This window comes from Ambystoma mexicanum, chromosome 4q, assembly GCF_040938575.1.
Source record: "Ambystoma mexicanum isolate Mex_15411 chromosome 4q, UKY_AmexF1_1, whole genome shotgun sequence".
NCBI classification, from domain to species: domain Eukaryota; kingdom Metazoa; phylum Chordata; class Amphibia; order Caudata; family Ambystomatidae; genus Ambystoma; species Ambystoma mexicanum.
Genome location: NC_090928.1, coordinates 120,885,609 through 120,907,295, shown reverse-complemented (window position 1 = coordinate 120,907,295; position 21,687 = coordinate 120,885,609). Strand labels below are relative to the sequence as shown.

The following is a 21,687-nucleotide window of genomic DNA, read 5'->3' as shown; positions in this document are numbered from 1 at the left end:
TGTCAAATAAAAAGGGTCTATACTGAAAAACCTATTGCTTATCCTTACAACTAAGTTACAAAGTAGTGTGGGATAATGTTCACAAGAAAAGAAGTGCTTACCAAATGATAAGTCAGGATGTTATGGCCGGGGTCTCCCTTCTCCACGTTATTAGCCTGGGACAAGGTAGGATCTCTGAGCACAGCACACTCCTGGGCCTTGCCAGCAAGAGGTTACAGTTCCTTTCAACGGTGCCAGGACCTTCTGAGGTCTAGTCTCTTTCCTGCAAATTCTCTTGCCTTATAAGGCCTGCTGAATCATAAACAATAAACAAACCAAATGTTCCTTTGGTAAGCTTTCATGTTGGGCGATGGCACTTTGCCCCTTTGAATCCACTCAGCTGGACTCTGATCCTTCTTGCAATGTTAGCCTCCCTCAATCGGGTTCATTACAGCCTTTCACTCAAAAAAACGTATCGTTCAGTAGTCTCAATGTCTTTTTACACAACTATCCTTTGTGGACATCCCTCAGCCGGTTTACATTTGTCGTCACAATGTTCACGGGTAGATCACCGTTACAATTACCCCTCAATTCGCTGGCATCTCTCTGTCGGGTTCACATTTGCCCGTTTCACAGTTCAATCAGTTGTCTCCAATGTGTCAAAGACTTTCGAGTGTACGAGGGGTTTTGCTCGACTCTCGTAGGACCAATTTGACACTTTACACAGGCCTCTCGGTTCTTGTAGTTTAAAAAAAAACAAAAAACAACCCACATAGGCTTCAGTCAGAGTTCTTCGACTGAGAGCCCTCGACGCCTGACCACTCTGCTTCTGAACCTTTTCTAGGGTTCAACCACACAAGCTCTTTGTTCAACAAGGTTTTACTATCTGTCTTCTCCGGCTCACCGGCTGTGCTTAACTGTTCTTGTCTCGGGAGTCAAGGGTGGCACCACGACGGTAAGAGCCTATCCCCGCTTTGGCTATCAGCGCTGGACAGCCCCATGTGCTGTTCACACCTGTCGCACCACACGCCAGCTGGACTTCCCCAGTATTATGATTTCCCTTTCGGAGGCTCCGCGGGTCTGAGTTGAAAAGGGCAAAGGCAGTTCCCCCTTCGTCATCTCTCGAAGTCTTGCCGCCTTTCTGTCTCGCCGACTTTCTCCTCTGTTTGAACTGCCGGTCCGGTGTAGCTGTTTCCTCGTGTGCTCGGCCTTGCTCAAAGTGTGCTCTCGTGCTCTCCCTTTTATCCCTGTGGGGAAGGGAAAGGGCAGTCAGGTGTGCTTAGTTACGGTCAATTACCTGACTGCCTGACCCTTGTGTTGGGACATGTTGGGTAAACGTGCCAGTCTGTTGTTTTCCACGGTGTAGGAAAGTGTTTGTGTCGGAAAAGGGGCGGGAGGGGCTTCTAAGTATACTACGGAGCTTCTAAGTATCCTACGGGGTAGGATGGGGAAAAGGGGATAGAAGGAAGGGAGTACCGCGTCTCACCCATCGGTGTCTCACTTCCACTCCCCGAGGACACCCCATCCAGTTTATCCTCCCGCACTGATTCACCCCCAGGAACCAGATCCAATAGCAATGGCTGTGTCCTGGCCGACAGATCCCTGGGGACTAACAAGGGAACACCTTCAGGTTTCTCACAATGATCAATGGAATCTATAACTGCCATTTAGAATGATCAATGGAATCTATAATTTGGGATTGAATATCCCTACTATATTGCAAACATATAAGTAACCAATGAGGAATGGTTTATTAATTCGGGATTGATTTCCCTCGTTGTGTATGGGCTATTTCACATTTCCTAATTTCCCCCTCTGTCATCCCTGAGTTTATTTCTACATTTCATATAGGCTGACGATTAGGCAATTAGTTCTCCCCTGATCACCACTTCATTGAATCCCAGATGGTGGCGCCTTAGAGCGAATCAGTCGAGTTTTGAAGAAAGTAATTTGAGATAACCCTTTAAATGTCGTCTTGAAGGGCAAAGTCGCTCAGAATGGGCTCATATAGTTTCCAAGTGGCTTCTCTGGTGGGGAAAAGCTTTGGACATCAGGTCCATTATAATCGGCATATGATCCGAAAGGATTTTAGTACCCACTAGCACCTCTTCTTCGAGCAAGGCCCAATATGGGGCTAGGTCAGTAAGACCTCTATCCTCGAAGGTGCGGTGAACATGAGAGAAATGAGTACTTCCGTTCTCCCTGATGTTTTAGTCTCCACATATCAACCACCCCTAATTCCCAAAAAGGGCAAGAAGAGCAAGGGCATTTTAAAAATCTATCGGGGAGGGAGGTTATATCCACATATGGGTCAGGGACGACATTAAAATCTCTGCCTATGAATAATTTGCTTTCGACAAACAGAGACATTTCTGTGAGGAAGTCAGTACAGAATTCGTCTTGTCTATCAATGGGGGCATACACCGATATCGGGGTGAAAAGTTGTCCAAAGAGCATGCCCTTGACCCTATATGTTTACCTCTTTTACCCTCCATATTTATCAGTGGGATCCCCTTCGCTATCAAAATGGCTGTGCCCCCTTTTCTTGAACATTTGGATGCTAAGAAGTGTAGCGGTTAAGACCTGCTATGTAGTCTAGTCGTATTAGGAGGTGCCAGAGGTGTTTCCTGGAGAAAGGCATTTGCACAGCCCATATCTGCAAGTCTTTGAAAAGACCGATTTACATTTAATGGGAGAATTAAGGCCTTCGACATTCAGGGTAAGAATTTGCAAGTGTGCAAAATGATTATGCTCCGCCTGGCTGTGACTACCAGTGGGTGGGATGATGACTTATCTGTTTCTCATCCACCAGCTGTACATAAATAAAGCTTTAAACATAACCCTTGCTGCCTATTTTCAATTAAACGTCCTAACCTGTAAACTTACTCCCTCCCTCCCCCCGTTTTCCAACCAAAGAAAGCCCAACATAAAACTGGATAAAGAAAAATAAAACCTCACAAACAATCCCCAAGCCATTTGCTCTGTAGGTCGGAGCAAAATACCACTGGGTGCTCGATTGGACCCTGAATGAGATTAGTATGGAGGCTAACAGTTTAAGCTGACGGATGTAACACTCTCCCAAGACGGAGTGCTTTTCTTCAGGGTTTCATTTCATGACGGATACCGGAGTCAGTTATGCGAGCATCTGTGAACCAGGTTTGTTAGCGTCTCTAAGGGCCACCTGGTTTCCTGGATTTACCTGCTGTTGTCCATGGTGCACGTTGGGGCTTTGTGCTCAGCAAGCTGGATGGCGGAGCCGAGGGAGAGACGACAGGTGAAAAGTGCAGAGTCCGGCCAGATTGTAGAAAGTCCTCTGCTTCTTTGGGGGTGCAGATGGCCCAGTTTTTGTTTGCCATCTCGAAGTGTAGGGTAGTTGGGAAGATCCATCTATACTGGATTTTACTACTCTGGAGGTGGGGGGGGGGATCACCAGTTTGAGGGCTTTCCTTTTCTGTATTTTTGTGGTGGCCAGGTCTTTGTATAGAGAAATTTTGAAAGTTTGTGCCGCTGTCATTGCATCTTGGTTAGTAGTGAAGAAATGTACCTGGGTAATAACATCTAGAGGCTGCCCCGTAGCCGCTGCCATTGCTCAGCGGAGACTGAGAGTGCGATCAGGCATTAGCAACGCATCCTCATATGATGGAAGGAGCGTATGGAACTGTGCACTGACATATTCCGGGATGTCCTTATCCAGAACCGTAGTTTGAATTCCCCAGAGCCTCACATTGTTCCTCCTGGTGCGAATCCTCTTATATCTGTTTCACTTCTCGTTGTTAGTCCGTGCATTCCATGATCTGAGTGAGAGCTGAATTGGTTGACGCTCGTTCCATTGGTTTGGTCTGCAAAACTGCTATCCAGTTCTGCTTCCACCACTTTTCCATCTGGATGTTGCACCTTCGCTATCAGTTCCACCGTACAGTTCCGAAATTCCTGTTTGATGTCTCCCCCAGCCCCCATATAATTCTGGAGTTCGAGCTTAGTAGCCAAACGTCTTGTGTCTATGTCCGGGTGCGCTGGCGAGTGTATCATGGCCACCATTATATCTGTCCTTTTCCCTTTATCCTGTGCGTGAAAAGACGAGGCAATGTTGCTGGATTTGCTGTGCTGTCTTCGACTCTTACAGATATATTGGTTCTGACGAAAATGGTACCCCCTCAGAGCTCTCTCCACCATCTGTCTTAGTTGTTAGTAGCCTCCCTCTTCCCCTCCGTCCTCTGGAAAGTGAAGCCAATCAATCTACTATTCAAGTAGCAGTTATTTAGATTGCCCAGCGCGCCTCTCAGCCAAGAGGCTAGTCCTCTATGGCCGTCACAAAGATGGCTGTCAAACGGGTCTCCTCCACGGTTTACTGGCACTTATGGGCCACTTCATCATCAAGTAATGGTGACGGATCTTTATGAGGCCATATGATGTGTGTGCGCTTCACGGATCAGTTCTGAGTTCTGGATGCCTTAGGAGTGTCACATCTCGTACATTCGCAATTGGCTCTTAGATTCTATACTTTCTCGCTGGGTCACATATACTTTGTGTCTCAATGTTTCTAATCTCCCCTAGGGCCTCACAGCTCTGTAGCTGTCTCGCGGGACCATGCGCACCATCTTGCGTTTGACAGCCTGTCTTTTTGCTCCGCCCGATCGTCTTTTATCTCAGGTTTTGGTGGAGTACTGTCCGATTCAGACCACCTCAGGATGAACCCCAGGAATTCTGACCTTCTCTGTCTTTTCCTGGTGTTTGCTGTCCTCTAGTTCCAGTCCGAAAGAGCAGCCCACTGAGGCATTCACAGGAGCAACTACATTTATGGTGTTCCAAGCAACGCCTTTTTAATGTATTTTTAAAGATATGTATTCCGCTTCTGCTATAGTGAACATCTGATTACACTGCAACGAATTCTGGTAACATTGGACCTATTTTTCCAAGAAGTCTCAAATCTTGGTGCTCTCAGCCTTAATGTCTTTTATCCTCTGGTGGCCTCTGGCTTTGTCTTAATAATGGTTTCCTTCACTAGACCCTTCATGTATTATGATGTTTGTATTTGCAGGTTCCAAATACTGTGTCCTAGAATTTCAGATATACTGTGACTTTGTTAGTGTTGGCATTGGGATTCCATTGCACTATCGTATCTGTGTGTTTTAATTTCCCCCTTCTCTTTAGATGTAATGTGCCTCTCTCCAGGTAGTGGACAATGTACTGTTTTTATAATACACTAGGTATTTTTAATGCGCGTTTGTTTACTAAAGTACTTATTTCACTAGTTGACGTGTGTGTGTGTGTGTGTGTCTATGTATATTCACTTTCACTTAGTTAAGGTGCAATTAAGGTGTGCAGATTTAACGCAACAAAACCCTTGAAATTCAGTGGATGTGGAAAGTCTTGTCGCCGTAAAGCCAATTTATGTCATTGTGAATCCCTTCTATTATAATTTGTATGTGCTCATGGGCTTTGCAACGCTGAATTTCAAGGGTTTTGTTGCGTTAAATGTTCACAAATGAACTGCACCGTAACTCAGTTTTATTTCAGTGAATTTCAAGGGTTTTGTAATGCCATTTGTATTTTTACTGCCAACTAGCCATGGCCTATGGCCGTGTCCACTGTACATATTCCCCAAATATGTTTCTTTTGGACCCAGTAGGAGGCCACACTGGCTAGTGAGCATGGCTGCATCTTTTAGAACACTACCTTCTTTCCCATTCACTAGCCATGGCCTTCACCCATGACCATCGCCCCTGGCCCCTTTACATGTTGCCCCAATAGCTTTCTTCCAGTCCTACTAGCCTTGGCCAGTGCCTTCAGCCATGGCCACTCTACATATTGCTCCAATAGGTTTCCTAAATGGGCCCCATTAACTGTGGCCTGGGCCTTTCGTTGTGGTCCCTTGACATGTTGCCCCAATAGATTTCATTGGGGCCCACTAGCCACGGCCTTCGGTGTCCATAATGCACCATTTGGTTCCTTAAAGTAACCGTTTAGCCATAGTCCTTGGCCACATCCATTACCCCCCGCCTCACTGTAGATGTAATATTCCACTTTTTAGTAATAATCTAATTTTTTTAACTCTTTAAAAAAAAAATCCCCCCACAACCGCGATTAGTATAGCCCCGCTAGTAGTAAGTACTACAAATGACCCTGGTTATTTGTAAAATATCCCTGGTTATTCGTGTGACGCACTTTCACTCTAAATCCCGTTTTGTACTATAACCCTGGTTATGCGGAAATAATGCTGGTTATGTCAAAACATTTGAACTCTGAACTTGGTCCTCAGATGCCCACCCCACCATTCCCCAATTTCACATGGTATACTCTTTCCCCCTCCCCGCTTCTAGCCTTATGCCATTTCCTTTTTCATCCTCCAAATGGCATTTTTTCCACTTGTCGTTTTCGGCTAACCCTGGTTATCCTCGTAATAACCCCGGTTATCTCTTGAATTGAGTAAAAAAAGAAGAATGGTGGTTTGAAAAAGATCAGCAATGCACGTTAAAAGTTCTTAGCAATTACATTTTTGAGTTTCCTATGGAATTTGATAACCCACTTAATTATAGTGAGCTGTCCGACGTGCTATAATATATAAATGTCGGATGGGCCATTTGAGCCAAGTCACACATTCCACAACGCCACCTAGAAGCCATTGCTGGAAGTTCACCTCCAGTTCTGAGTCACATCAGCAAGGCATTGTGGGTGTGCAAAATATATACAGAGAGAGAGAGAGAGAGGTATACATGTGTGCGCTCCTTAATAAAGGTGCATATTTTTCAGTATATTCGTGTGGTGCATTTTCTATGGATATATATATGTGCACTAATTGTATCTTTGTGATAATCTACTTCTCCTCCCCTGAGTTATGCCTGACCGATCTGCCTCACTAACATTTTTTAGAGAGTTTTGGCTTCGCTTTTGGGCTGGGTGATTTGCCCCACCTTAATGTTAGTGGTTTTAAGAGTCCTCAATAGAAGGTTGTACAAAAAAAACTTAAAACCCTTAATGCTTTGAAATCCTACCTTGATCAGACACAAAATTGTTACGTCATCTGACATACTGTCCATCACCTACTGCAGTGCCCCTTTGCCAAACAAAACTTTATCCTTGCAAAGGAGAATTGTCTTGCATGCAAAAATGCTGCACGACTAAGCAACTCCAGGGGCATGTCCTACGTGCAAAGTAGCATCCATCAGTTTTCAGAGATATGTTCCTTTTTGAAGTCATCTCCACGGAAGCCATTTAGACTACTCGGCTCTGGATACCATCTCCAGCATGGAACCAGTGTTTGGACAGTCTGTTCTAAAAACAAATGTTTAAAAATGGAATCTTGTTGGCTCGTGCTTAGGCTGAGCCAACCTCTAGATCATGTCTTCGGAAACCCCACTAAGTAATTAGAACATTGAAAGTTACATACAAATAAAGAAAATTTCTGATGCTTATTAATTTGCTTAGAATCACATGCTGTGCATATGGTCCGACATCCAGTGGTAACCGCGGAATATTGCATCTTGTCTTTTGGGGGACCGAAAGGGGACGCCGGCATAGGCGTGTCTGAAACACTATCCCTATCGTGATGTGTGTAGTACCCAAAATCCCTCACGCGCCGAGGTCCCTCAGATTGTTTTTTTCCGCCCAGATAACTGGTCGCCCTATAGCGGAGCTCTTCATGAGACATTGTTTATCTTACCGAATTGTCGGTTTAATCCCTGTTAAGTCACTTCGCCTATCAAGAACATCTTCGACGAAGACTACGGGGGAATCGTCTACGGCTGTGGGTTCCGGCGCCTAAGATCCGGCGTTCGGACCTCCACGTGGTCGGGCACGGCTTGTGGTTTGCCATACTGCTATGATGTCTTTCCTCTTTTCCACTTCTTTCCTTTTTGGTCTGGTCACCCTTCCCTTCTGCTATGGAAAGCACTCCATTTAGATTCTGCCCTGTATGTAGGGTCAGATATCCGTGGAAAGACGAGCACACGTCGTGTAACGCTTGTCTCCCACTAAAGCGGTGTTTGGCGTGTAAACTCTTAAACCTTAACCCTTAAGGAGCGCCGGTTGAAGCGGTGGGCCGCGTACGGTATGTCACGCGTGGAGCCTCCCTCCCCTGCCGCAACACCAGCCGAAAGTGACGGGGGTACTTCGGATGACCAAACGTCCAACGCGAACGTTATAGACCTTGAGGCGGACTATTCTAGAGCCGCCACGCCTGTCCCCGACCCTTCCAGGCTCGACTCCGGTCCTGCTACAGGGACCACACCCGGTGACAGGGGCGTACAATCGCACTGCACAAAGAACACAACCCAAGCGCCCTCCTCGACGACTTCGTCGAAGAAGGTGAAAGCACCATCGGATCGATCTGATCCGAAGCCTTCCCCGCATCCGCAGCAGCGCATGACGACTGGGCTTAACAAACATAACAATGGCGCTACTCCCCAAACTACACACGCCGAAGTTTCTGAAACTTTGACGGGTTCCACGGGTTCCAAGGCCCGTACAGGCCCGAGAACTATGAGTAGGCCTCTACCGGAGAAGCCATCATCGGAGGCGTTGTCTCCCGAAGATTCGGTGACTATCAGTAAGAGCATCAATAGGATTGCTACGGCGGTGGGCCTAGTACCGGTTTCGCCCACAGTTATGGGACAATCCGCCGAAAGGTTTTCCACGGCAGGAGACGACCCCGAAGACTCTTACGAAGAAAGCCAGGTTCCCCTCTCAAGCACCCTGAGGAGATCCTCTCTACGCCTTACGGCGGAGGACCCGGTTCCTACTCAGCTGGGTCCATTTGGGTCATCCAAGTGGACCACGGAGCAATTTGAGGGTTGTATGGATCGGCTGGAGCAGTTTTTCTGGGCTTCTGATCAACCTCTGCCAAAAAAAGCTCGGGTAGACCCTAACCCTCAAACACAAGTTGCCGAACACCTAGATGCCCAACACTATTTTGACTATCAAGAAGATGTCCAGAAAGATACGTATAGAGACATCTATACAGAAGAAGAGGAGGCTTCTTTTCTGGACAATTATGGGGAAGATCAGGGCGCAACGGACTACAGGGAAGACACCCAGCAGGATGATCACAATTCTGATATCGTGTGCCTCGACTCTCCCCCATCCGCCCTGGTTCGACAAGCTCCCCCGGTGGATGATCAAATGGCTTTCAACAAAAGCAGCAGAATTCTTTAAAATTGCCACGCTTGAAGCCTTGCCCGATAAAGATTTCGCGGAGGACATTATTAATGACAAGCCTCCGGCAAGCCAGTCTATCCCTCTCTTGAGCTCTGTAAAGAGACGGCTGGCCCCTTCCTTACTCACACCCGCTCAGACTAGGGCTGTGAACCAAGGGTCGAAAAACCTTTACGGCCCTCCCCCACTGACCCGCTTTATATCAAAGGGCACGCAATCCCAGACTCGCTGGTGGTGACCAACACTCGCAAGAGAGCAGGGGTTCCCCTCGCCACGTCCTGTTCTAGACCTGCGCCCAGCGAACAAGTTCATAAAGCCCCAGAAGTTTTGCATGGTAACACTGCAAGTGGTGATCCCATTGCTAAAACAGGGGGACTTCATGACAACATTGGATATGAAAGATGCCTACTTTCGTATTTCAATGCTGCCAGCGCTTAGAAAATTCCTAAGGTTCGTGATTCAGGACAAACACTACCAGTTCAAAGTACTCCCCTTCGGCATAGCCTCGGCGCCAAGGGTGTTTACCAAGGTCCTGGCAGTGGCAGCGGCACACCTGCGCAGACTTTCAGTTCCAGTTTACCCTTACCTTGACGATTGGCTCATCACGGGGGACTCGTTCGACGTTTGTTTTTCGAACACCCAAAGGACAGTAGACCTACTGTTCAGCCTGGGATTTTCTGTCAACGAAAAGAAATCCAGCTTAGTCCCCAGCCAAGTAAAACAGTTCCTGGGGGCTCTAATTCGTACAGAAGACGCTCTAGTCTTCCCTTCCAGCGAGAGGGTTCAGAACATGCTCTCTCAGGTTCCTCAGTATGTAGCCAGTCGAGAGGTGACGGTACGCAAAGCTATGCGTTTGCTAGGGATGATGGTGTCATGCATATACTTGGTTCCCCACACGCGGCTGCGCATGCGTCCCATGCAAGAGTGGCTCAACAGCCATGGTGGCAGGCCAGCGGACAATGGGAAGATCTGTTAGTTGTCTCGCCAGCCCTCGTTCTTTCTCTGCAGTGGTGGTCGAGGGAGAACCTCTTGAAGGGGAAAACCTTCACCACCCCTGCAGTGGAAGCCACTCTCACGACAGACTCATCTCTCATGGGGTTGGGGGCTCACCTGCTTCAGGTAGCGTCCAACCATATAAACTTACTGGAGCTACTAGCAGTGTTCAAAGCATTGAAAGCCTTTCAGGAGCAACTGCAAGGGAAGACAGTGCTGGTCCTAACTGACAGCACAACAGCAATGTATTACTTGAACAAACAGGGGGGCACTCACTCTCCAGGGCTATCCAAGCTGTCCCAAAGCATCTGGATATGGGCTCTCAGACACACGATGTTCCTGATATCCCAACATGTTCCAGGGGAACTCAATCTGCTGGCAGACGTACTCAGCGACTGCACGAAGACATTGTATCCAACGTCTTCGCAGAATGGGGGTTTCCAGAGATCGACCTGTTCGCTACTCAGGAGAACGCCCAATGCCAAGATTTCACTTCCAGGTACCCCCAGAACCGATCCAAGGGGAACGGTCTCTGGATAACTTGGTCAGGGAAATTTGTCTACTCCCCTTCTGGACAAGATAGTACTCAAGATGCACCAGGAACCAGTCACCATGATTCTGGTGGCTCCCATGTGCCCGCCAACCTTGGTTCACGCACCTGATGGAAATGTGCCTCTCTCCACCAGTCAAGCTGCCCTGCCCGTACAACATGTCTCAGGACAGGGGGGAGACTTTGCACCCATGCCCACAAACTCTGAACTTAGCAGCCTGGCTCCTGAGGTCTTAGAGTTTGGACATCTGCAACTCCCTCAAAGATTCATGGACATACTGAGGGAGGCAAGAAAGCCTAACACACGTTATTGCTATGGCAGCAAATGGAAACGTTTTGTCATCTGGTGCAGTTCCAAAGGCACAATCCCACCGATTGCTCGCCTTCACACATTGTGTTATATCTAACCCATCTGTTGGACTCTGGGTTAGTCTTCAATTCCTTAAAGGTTCACCTAGCGGTGTTGTCAGCCTACACCATGTCACAGCAGAAGGTGTTGTGGTGGAAAATACCTGTGATTAAAGCCTTTATGGAAGGGGTTAAAAGAATGTATCCCCCCCATCACTCACCCAGCCCCTGGGTGGGATCTAAATGTGTTTTTAACTAAGCTCATGGGACCCCCTTTTGAGCCTATGCATAAAGCTAGTCTGAAAGACCTGACTTACAAGACAGACTTTCTAGCAGCTATCACTTCTATCAGAAGAGTTAGCAAACTACAGGCCCTCTCGGATTTGGACCTCTTTGTTACAGTCCACAAAGATAAGGTAGTTCTGCACACACATCCCAGATTTGCACCGAAATTTATTTTGAAGTTCCATGTGAACCAGTCAATCGAACTACCCACGTTCTTCCAGAGACCTACTAACATGGCCGAAAGAAGCCTTCACACACTGGATGTGCGAAGGGCAGTCATGTTCTACATGGATAGAACTAAACCACTGAGGAAAACTAAACAATTCTTTGTTTCAGTGGCAGCTGGTAGAGAAGGGGATCCTGTCTCTAAATCAGCAATATCAAGGTGGATTGTCAAATGCATCACTCTATGTTACACTCTTGCAAAGAGAGAACTGCCCTTCAAGCCTAGAGCACATTCTACTCGAGGCACTGGGGCATCCATAGCATTCATTGCAAATGTTCCCCTAGAGTCCATTTGCAAAGCGGAAACCTGGAGTTCTGTACACACCTTTACAAAACACTATTGCCTAGACACTCATTCTAGGTCTGATTCTCACGTGGGACAAGCAGTACTAAGACATCTTTTTTTTACTGTTCCTTCTCACAACCCACCTCCAACTCTGGGTACTGCTCGCTAGTCTATGCACAGCATGTGATTCTGAGCATATTAACAAGCATAAGAAGACATGCATTACTTACCGTAAAAGCATTTCTGATGATTGTATCTGCTTAGATTCACATGGGCCCTCCATGCCTCCCCGCTCGGGGTGGAAGGAACATGGACTTCTTACTACTTTCTCTCTTCATGTACTCACTCACTATAGCCTTGGGCTCCCTCATGGCAGAAAAAATACAATCGGAGGGACCTCGGCGCGTGAGGGATTTTGGGTACTACACACGACACGATAGGGATAGTGTTTCAGACACGCCTATGCCGACGTCCCCTTTCGGTCCCCCGAAAGACAAGATGCTGTACTCCCCGGTTACCACTGGATGTCAGACCATATGCAGAGCATGTGAATCTAAGCAGATACAATCATCAGAAATGCTTTTACGGTAAGTAATGCATGTCTTACTTACTGAATTGTGTAATGGTACTCTGGGCAAAACATATCCATTTGGTTCAGTTTAGGCAGATGCGAAAGGACAGTTCAGTAATGCCGAAGGGCAAGGTTATCGTTGACAATGCCGACTCAAGACATTGCAGCAAATGTGCTTCCCTTTTGCATTTTGAAAGTGAAATTTTTCCTGTGCAGAAAAAGCTACAGTCATGTCTCAAATGAGGACACCATTACATAATTATGGCAGAATGGGGACAATGGTCTAGGAGCACAGTAGTCACTATGGTAACTACCAGTGTCTCAAGTGATCACTTGTATATTTTAAAAATCTATTTAGATAAGGATGCCCATTTAACAGTTGAATACATGTGTGTGGCTTGTCACAATAGTGTCCCATGTTGTGTCAGCTCCTAATATACATGTTGATGGATAGAACTGGATAATTTCTAGAACAGTAGAACAGTACCTTGAGTTGTTAGCCAGCACCTTTAAAGTTGTTAGTAGATTTGTACAGAAAATGCACGACTATACAGCTTGTTCTTGTTGATTAAATGACTCTCTGATGAAAGTGATGAGGGGGTCATTGTTTCTCTTTCTTCTTATGTTAACTGTGAACACACACACACTTATGAACAATATGTTTACACTGGTGGTAATATTGTACTTTTATTTTTTTGCCAATAACAGGATGTGAGATTGATGCATCAGTTGCTTCTTTACGCATAAAAGATGAAGGGGAGACGTATTCATTGGATCATCAGAACAGAAGGCGAATAAAAGTTAATAATACATCATTCGGTGAGCCTCCTAAAATTGTAGTAATGTGCATTTCATTTATTCCCAAAGGTACTTGTGGTATGGCCTTTCTGACATCTATTTTTGTAGATCCTCAAGCCAAGTGCATTTTGTTTCATTGGTAACATATATTTTTCAACAACTCCCAATGTTAATTCCATGTGTCCAGTATGCTGTGAGGTTTATCAAGGCCCTATTTATGGTGTTCAGTATGTCATCTACGTAAGCAGTACCAGATTCCTTAATGCCCCTGAGCTCACCTGTTGGGCGTTGTGGGTAAGCATCAAGGCATATCTTTTGCGAGGGGAGCAAGGCAGAAAAGTTACAGTGTAACCCATTTATCAATTTGAATAAATGGAATGTCCACACAGAGATGTTGTTTATAGACTTAATTTTTCTTAAAAGGTAGGTAATTATTTTGTGTACAGAATAAGGCGGGATTAAATATAGGAACTCATAAGCTTTAGGTTGGATGTAGTCATACTCTCCTAAGGGTTAACAGTGGTGTCACAGGCACAGTTTTAGGGCTTTCTGGGGTTGATATGGTCAGTGTGTGGTAATGGGCCGCCACTTCATTATTCTGGACAACTCTCTTCTCAGCCACAAGTCAGGGCCACTGAGAGATGCAGGACGTAGCTAAGCGGGTTATGAATGTGTGAAGTGGGGATGATCCTGAGCAGCTAACGGGGTAGTTGTAGGCTAAGATTGCAGCGAGGTTTCTGAGCTAGCGCATATAATTGGGGGCCCTTAAATCCTGGTGTCTAAAGTCTTCAATCTTGTTTCAAGAATGTGCTGCTCTTCGTGCAAATCCAGTCATGGTCCAAACACTTTGGTGCCTTTTGGAAGAAATGTGAAACGCTCAGCTACTTTGCAGTTAAAGAGACTTTTGCTCTTTCCAACCTAAATTGTTAGGCACTTTGTTCTATTTAGGATTGGATCTGCAGGGGTCTTGTTCTGTGGGTCCCAGATTTTCTATGGCGTCTGGATCAACTTCTAGTGAAGTTTTCACATAGGGGGAACAGCTGGAATCCATTGCGAAGGTTGCTCTAAAGGTATTACCCAAATTGTTTGTTTACAATTGTTCAAATGAACTATTGACCGAATTTAAAGGGTCACAATTGACCTTTTCACAATTGACTGTGTATATATATATATAAATATATCGCTTTGGTAATATATATATATATATATATATATATGGGGTTTTGGGCGGGTTTGGTTTGGGTGGGAGGTTGCAGGGGGTTTCCCCCCGCATATATGTTACAATTGACCTTCACAATTCGGTCAATTGTGAAAAGGTCAATTGTCATTCGAACAGTTGTAATACGATCAATTTGTATACAACCGCTCTAAAGCTGGGGTATGTTGCAGACTTTTTCCATCTGGATGAGGTGCAGCTCTGGTGGGGGAGGGAATCGGTAGAACTCAGGGAGTGAAACCGGTCAGGAGGCGATCCTTTGATTGCATGCACCACAGTTGTATGATACATCCCAAATAATCTTAAGCAGCTGTAGGTCAAGTCAGATCTGCTGCTGATATGTCTGAGGCCTTTTATTTTCATCTCTTCTTAATCAGGTTAAGCACATTGACTGAGCCCAGCAAGGGTTCTGGTGGAGTCAAGACTCTAGGTACTATCAGGATTTGGTCAGGCCGAGACAATGGTAGTGGGCAGTATCCTGGTCTCACTCTGTCAATTGGAAGGATGATTGCCAGTGTATTGAAAAAGAGCTTCTTCATCAGCATGATTTTTAAAGGTTGCACGCTCTAGCAGGGCTTCCTCATGTTTGTTCTTCAGGTCAGTATCTCCTTCTGATTCCGTTTGTTTGACACGTTTTGGAATACCCTCCACTTTTATTGAGAATAAGAGCAAAGGTCAGGGATCAAACCCTAAGGAATGTACATGCTTCCACCCCATATGAATGCACTTCATATGGGGTGGAAGCACACCCAGGGCCAGCTGGACCAAGCTAAGCGAGCATTATGTAAACATTTTGGCATCCACCCAAATGTCATATTCATGGTTTGCAGGCTTCTTTTAAGAAAATGCTCCAGCTGTTGTTGGAACCGTGATTCACACTGATTCATTGAAATTGCTCATCTGTTCTCTCTGCTCTGTCTGTTATGACCTCACAGGTTGGCGATCAGCACCGTATATGGCCATATCTACATTATACACATTTTTCCTTAGAAACAAAGACCGGCTCCAGAACCCCAATATGTATTTTTAAATTGGGCTAGCCCATACACCTATCTTCCTTGCTGCAGATGTGAGGTACTCCCTCAAATTGATCAAAGTCTGCTACTAACCAGTGGAGGCTTTACAGCCAGCCACTCCCAAACAGAGCACATGGTGTATGCTGACTCTCAGATATTTGGAATCTCTTGAGGACACACCAGTATCTGCATTCCTGACAAGCTGTAGACTTGGAGTTCATCTTGGAAAAATTGGTAAACCAGTAGGTGCAAACAGCCATATAGCTAAGGCATGGATCAGTCACTTTTACTCCCGAAAAATAGGTATTTTTTTAAAAATGTATCTATTTTAACTTTATTGTGCATCTGGTTATAGGAAAAAGAACCTTAAACACAACAAAATGAATACCATCATAAAACAGATAAAAACCACAAATATTAGATTACTATAAAACCATTCAATTTTCCCTTGTGAAGTAGTTTCAGTGCTTCTCCCCAAACATGGAAGGCTACCGCTGTAATAATCATTGACTTACTCCCAATCATTGTCGCCCACAAAATAGGTAGATCATTCAAAAAAAGAAAAATGAGGAGTAAAAAATAGTCCTAACAAAAAACAGGAAAAAGACTTGTAGGAGCTTGTCCTATTGCTTTCACCCACACAGCTCCATGCATGGGTTTTGATCAGTCATGCACATAGCGCCACAGGAAGAAACTACTATTATTACTGCATGAACTGAAGCAGGAAAATATAGTTTTTAATGTGCATGAACAACTCTGTTCGAATAATAATTTACTACTAAAACATTCCCATTTTAAAGTTCTAACATTGTGACTTACTTTTAAAATACTCCCATTATCACTCCTTTCTTTCTGTTTCATTACTTCCTCCCATTTCTAATATTTCTCCTACTCCTCTCTTGTCTATCGTTGTGACCTACGCAATTTCAATTCTTCTCTTTTTTTGTGACACTTGCACTAATAGCCTTCCTTCGCTTCCTCATTTTCGCTCACTTTCTGCTAATGAGGCTTCTTCTACTCTCTCATCCACCTTTCTCTCAAGTATTGATCAACTGTATCCTCTTTCTGCCTTTCCACCTACCTGCAAACCTGCCCAACCTTGGCTTTCCTCCCATCTTTGCTCTATGTGACGACTCCTACGTCGTTTGGAAAGATGGTGGCTTAAGTCTGGTTCTCCCACTAATCACTCTGCTTATTTCTCTTATCACGCTCTTTATGACAACTGCTTAAAATATGCTAAACGTACATATTTCTCTGATCTTCTTCACTCAATATGCTCACCCTAGGCGTCTGTTCCAAACGTTAACCCGTCTTCTCTCTCCCCCTTCTCCTGATCCTTCTGTTAACTCCACTCTTTCTGCGTCTGATTTCGCTTCTTTCTTTTCCCCCAATGTTCACTCTCTTTGTCAGGATATTATTAATTCAACCTCCTTTTCTCCTCCACCCATACCTTTAATCTTTCTGTCAGACTTTGCTGCTGTGTCCAATTCTGATGTTACACTCCTGTTGGCCAAAGTCCACCCAACAGCAGCTCCTATGGACTCTATCCCATCCGCTCTTATTCTCTTAATCTATCCTTCTTTCATACTCTTTCTTGTCTCTTTCTTTAATATTTTTCTCTCTACCTTTACCTTTCCTACTGCGTTCAAGCATGCTATCTTCATTCCTATTCTAAAAAAACCTTCTGCCAACCCTCTTCTTGTTTCTAATTTCCGTCCCTATCTCTCTTCTCCCCTACTTATCTAAGCTCCTTGAGCACCTTGTCTATTCCCAGATCTCTTCTTTTGTTAATTAACTATCTCTTCTTCCTAATTTTCAGTCTGGTTTTTGTCCCCATCAATCCACTGAGACTGCACTAATGTGTGTCCTTAACTCTCTTCTGTCTGCTCGCTACTGTAAACACTCTTCTTATCTCATTCTTCTTGACTTATCATCTGCTTTCAACACAGTAGATCACTCTTTACCTCTTGATTCTCTTTCCTCTTTTGGTTTCAAGGGCTCTGTTCTGTCCTGGTTTTCTTCCTGCCTTTCTAACAGAACTTTTTCCATCTCGTGGGGCGGGAAAACTTTGTCACCTCTCCCCCTCGTACACGGTGTTCCCCAAAGATCTGTCTTGGGTCCATTTCTATTTTCTCTTTACACCTTATTACTTGCTCCTGGATTACCTCCTTTGGAATTTCTTATCACTTTTATGCTGATGACACTCAACTTTTCCTCTCTTTCTCATCCTTTACACCTGAAATGCACAGCACTCTCTCTGCTTGTCTCTCCGCCACTAAATCTTGGATGTCGTTGCACTTTCTTACCTTAAATGCCGGGAAAACTGAGATTTCATTTTTCCCTGCCAACTCTTTTTCCACCTCCTTAATCTATTTCTTTTCCACCCTCTGCCCTTTCTATTTCCTCTAATGCACGAAATTTTGGTCTTTATCTGGATTCTAATCTTTCTTTTGCTCATCATATCTCCCTTACATCCTGGTCTTGCCGTTTTTATTTGTATAACATCTGTAAAGTTTGCTCCTTTCTTACCTTTCATGCAACCAAACTGCTTATTTCTTCTCTTATCTTTTCTCGACTTTTCTATTGTTCTGTCATGCTTTTTGGTCTCCCTTCTTCTCATCTGGCTCCTTTGAAATCAATGTAACACTCCTCTGTTCGTTTACTTTGTCTTCTCTCCTATCAGGATTCTATTTCAGCATCACTTGTTTCTTTTGGCTGGTTACCTTTTGACTCTCAACTTAAATTTCATTTTCTCTGCCCAGTCTCTCTTTATGGGTTAGCCCCAGACTATCTCGGTGCTCTTCTGTCCTTTTACACTCCTTCCCGTTCCCTTCGTTCTTGAAGTCTTTTCATGCTGACTGTTCCACGTCAACCATGCGCACAGTCTCGTTTTCGCTCTTTCCAGCTTCTTGCTCCTCTCCACCGGAACACTCTTCCTCTTTCTCTTTGATCTTTTACTGTCTTCTCTCTTTTTCAGGTCTCTTTGAAAAATCATCTTTTACACTGTCCATGATTGTCTGCTTTCAGAATTGATATTTTTTTTTTTAAACCTTTATTTAATTCTGACATGGCATTTAAGCAGTATGTAGACGAAATGTCGTTATACATTTAGTGAAACAGTACTAACGTAAGTGGTATTGTTAATGGAACATTTCTGCAACTCTTGATCAATAAAGTCTTTCTAGTTGTCTTCCTCATCGGAGCTTGATGCTTGGGCTTGTAAATATGTTCTTAGTGGGGCCCATATGTCCTTGGGTCTGGAGTGGGGTTGTACTCCTTGCACATACATCTCCTCACTTTCTTGTGTGATGGTCAACTGTCTAAGCCATGTTTGGGGTGTGGGGGAGGAGGAAGATTTCCATTTCTGGAGTATTTGTCTTTTGGCTACCGCTCCTGCCACTGCGAATAGTCTGCGTGTCTTGGTTGACACCTTTCCGATGTCTCCAAATAAGTATTTTTGTGGGGTAGCCGGTATGTGGATCTTCAATATGTCGCTCATCTCCACCGCCACCTCAACCCAGAACTGGTGAATCGGAGGACAGCTCTAGTACATGTGCATTGCGTCTGCTTCTATTGCTCTGCATTTGGGGCACTCTGGTTGCTTGGTGAGGTCAAATTTGGCCCTTTTTTTGGGGGTTATGTGCAGTTGATTCAGGATCTTGTATTGTATTAGGCGGTAGTTAGTGTTGATAGAGATGGTTTTAGTATATCTACAGTAATGTGTCCATTGATGTTAACTGATTTGAGTGTCAAGGTCTTCCTCCCACTTGGTTCGCATTGTGTTGACTGAGGGGGTATGTGCTTGTACTTTTTTGTATATTTCGGAAAAATGCCAAGGTTGAATCCTTCTGTTGTAAGTACATCTGTAAGGAACTTGTGTACTGGGGGCTCTGTTGGAAACGATGGCCAGATTTTTCTGCATGCCGCTTTCAGTCGATGATACTGCAATGTCTGGATAAGGCCTTAACCTGTTCTTTCCTGTAGCTCTGGCATTGTGATGAATTGTCCCTCTGGGAAAAGGTCCCCCAGCCTGGCTCCCCGTTCTGGATCCCAGCGGTTCTGTATAGTGCGGTCTAGGGTTGGTTTGAGATTGGGGTATGACCACAATGGGGTGTGCGGCCAATAGGGTGTGTCGCATTGGACTCTATTCAGGATCTGCATCCATGCTCGTACCGTAGTTGACACTGGGTCTGTACTCGTCCTCTCTTCTTTGACTCTCGTAAATATCATACCTCGCAGGTCATTCGGGGCGGCAGCGAACTCCTCGGCGTGTATATGAGCATGTTGTTCAGTGCCTTGGAACCAGTATTTGGCAAACTGGGCTTGTGCCGCATAGTAGTAGAGTAGGTAGTCTGGTGCCGCCAGGCCTCCCGTGTCATAATGCTCGCTTAGCTTGGTCCAGCTGGCCCTGGGTGTGCTTCCACCCCATATGAAGTGCATGCTGCTCCTCTGTAGGCTCTCAAAGACTTTACGGCCTGGCCATATGGGTATTCCACTAAAAAGATAAAACAATTTGGGGACGATAACCATTTTTAATAATGATATCCAGCCATACATGGACAACGGGAGTTTCGCCCAGAGGTTAAGCTTGGTTTCTATTTGTATCAATAATGGACCATAGTTTGAATATAACGTGCTTTTATCCGTTGCCATATTAATTCCCAGATATCTGGCGGTGGTGGGTGACCAGACCATTGGAACTGAGTCATCCATTCTGTTTGCGAAACGGCTTTGGTTAAGGGTATTAGACGTGAAGCTAGAAAGACAGGTTGTAGACGTGAAGCTAGGACTCTCGCAAATATTTCTTTATCGACATTTATTAACTACAATGGGCGGTATGAGCCACGTTCCATAGGGAATTTGCCTGGCTTCAAGAGAAGCATAATGACTGCTTCTCTCAGCGATGCTGGTAGAGAACCAGTCTCTAAAGGTGCCTCCCATAGTTGTAGCATGTGGGGGGAAAATTAATTCTTTGTACTTTTAATACATTTCTGCACAGAGTCCGTCTGTGTCCGGTGCCTTGCCATTGGGCAGCATATATATGGCCAGCGCAATCTCCTCCCGTGTGAATGGTAGATCTAATTTTGTTGCTGCATCCAATGATAGCACTGACGTAGGGAGAGAGCCCAAGAAGTTACTGTTGTCTGCCTTAGTTTTGCTGCGCCACTCCGCATATAGTGTTTTGTAAAAACATAGAAACAAAAACATAGAAACACATCTAGTATGGCTTCATGACTGACAAACATGTCACCAAGATCATTGCGCGCTGCCAATACATCTGCTTCCACCCCCTTACCCTTTGAGTCTTGCAAGTATGGAGAACACATCAAGTTCTCCTTTAGTTTCCAATAATATGTCTGCACTCCACATTCAGGAATATACCTCCTTCAGCCTTAGTTTCCCATCGGACGCAGCCAGTTTTCTGCCATTGTTCTGCGGCACCCTAAACTCAGTACTCATAGCTATCCCCTGTACATACACCTTGAACAACTGCCATAGGGACCTCATGGAAGATACCAACCCAGTATCCATCTCAAAGAATGTGTGCAGGTGCTCATGTATGGTGACCTCAAAGGCAGTATCAAACAATGCAAGCGGTTTAAATCGCGAAGGGGGCTACCCAAAGCCCATGGCCCAACGGTAATGCCCAGAACAAGTGGTGAGTGATCTGAGAGAGTACAGGGTAAAATCTTGCATTTTCTCAACTTCCTTAGCAAGCTACGGGATGCAATCCAGTAGTCCATAGGAAAAGCCATGCTGCGAACTGTGGAAAAGAAAATTAATTATTTTCTCGTCGGATGCATACATCTCCAAACATCCATCCATTCCCTTTCAGCCATACCCTCTACAATTTCTCGGGCTGATCCTGTTAGGGAGTGGTGCGCTGAACTAGAGCGGTCTAACCGCACATTTGAAAAAGTATTGAAATCCCCATGCCATATTACCTGGACTTCAGGAGTGCCATCGCATATTTGAAATATGTGCTGATAGAATTCTGAATCATCGATATTGGGTCCATATACATTTACATTCAGGAGCGGCATCCCATTAATCACAACATGAAGAATGACATGCTTCTGCAGGTGGCACATCTGGAAGGCATACATATGAAGTTCAAGGATTTGTGAAACCATGTCGACACTTCTCTGGACTGGCTTGAGTAGTCAGTCTACAACCTGTGGGTGCCCCACTCTTTGGCAAATGTCTCAGGAACCAGTTTAGTGGCATGCGTCTCTTGCAAAAGTATCATTTTGGCCCCATGTCTGTCAA

General features: G+C 45.1%; 1 protein-coding gene across 1 annotated transcript in view; it reads left to right on the top strand.

The window, feature by feature from the left end:
- The window catches only part of LOC138467531 (zinc finger protein 75A-like), a 359,800-nt gene that overhangs the window by 328,511 nt on the left and 9,602 nt on the right, over window positions 1–21,687 (top strand). Inside the window, exon 6 of the mRNA XM_069607636.1 lies at window positions 13,096–13,206. Coding sequence (XP_069463737.1) covers window positions 13,096–13,206 — 111 coding nt within the window. The remainder of the gene's footprint in view (window positions 1–13,095; window positions 13,207–21,687) is intronic.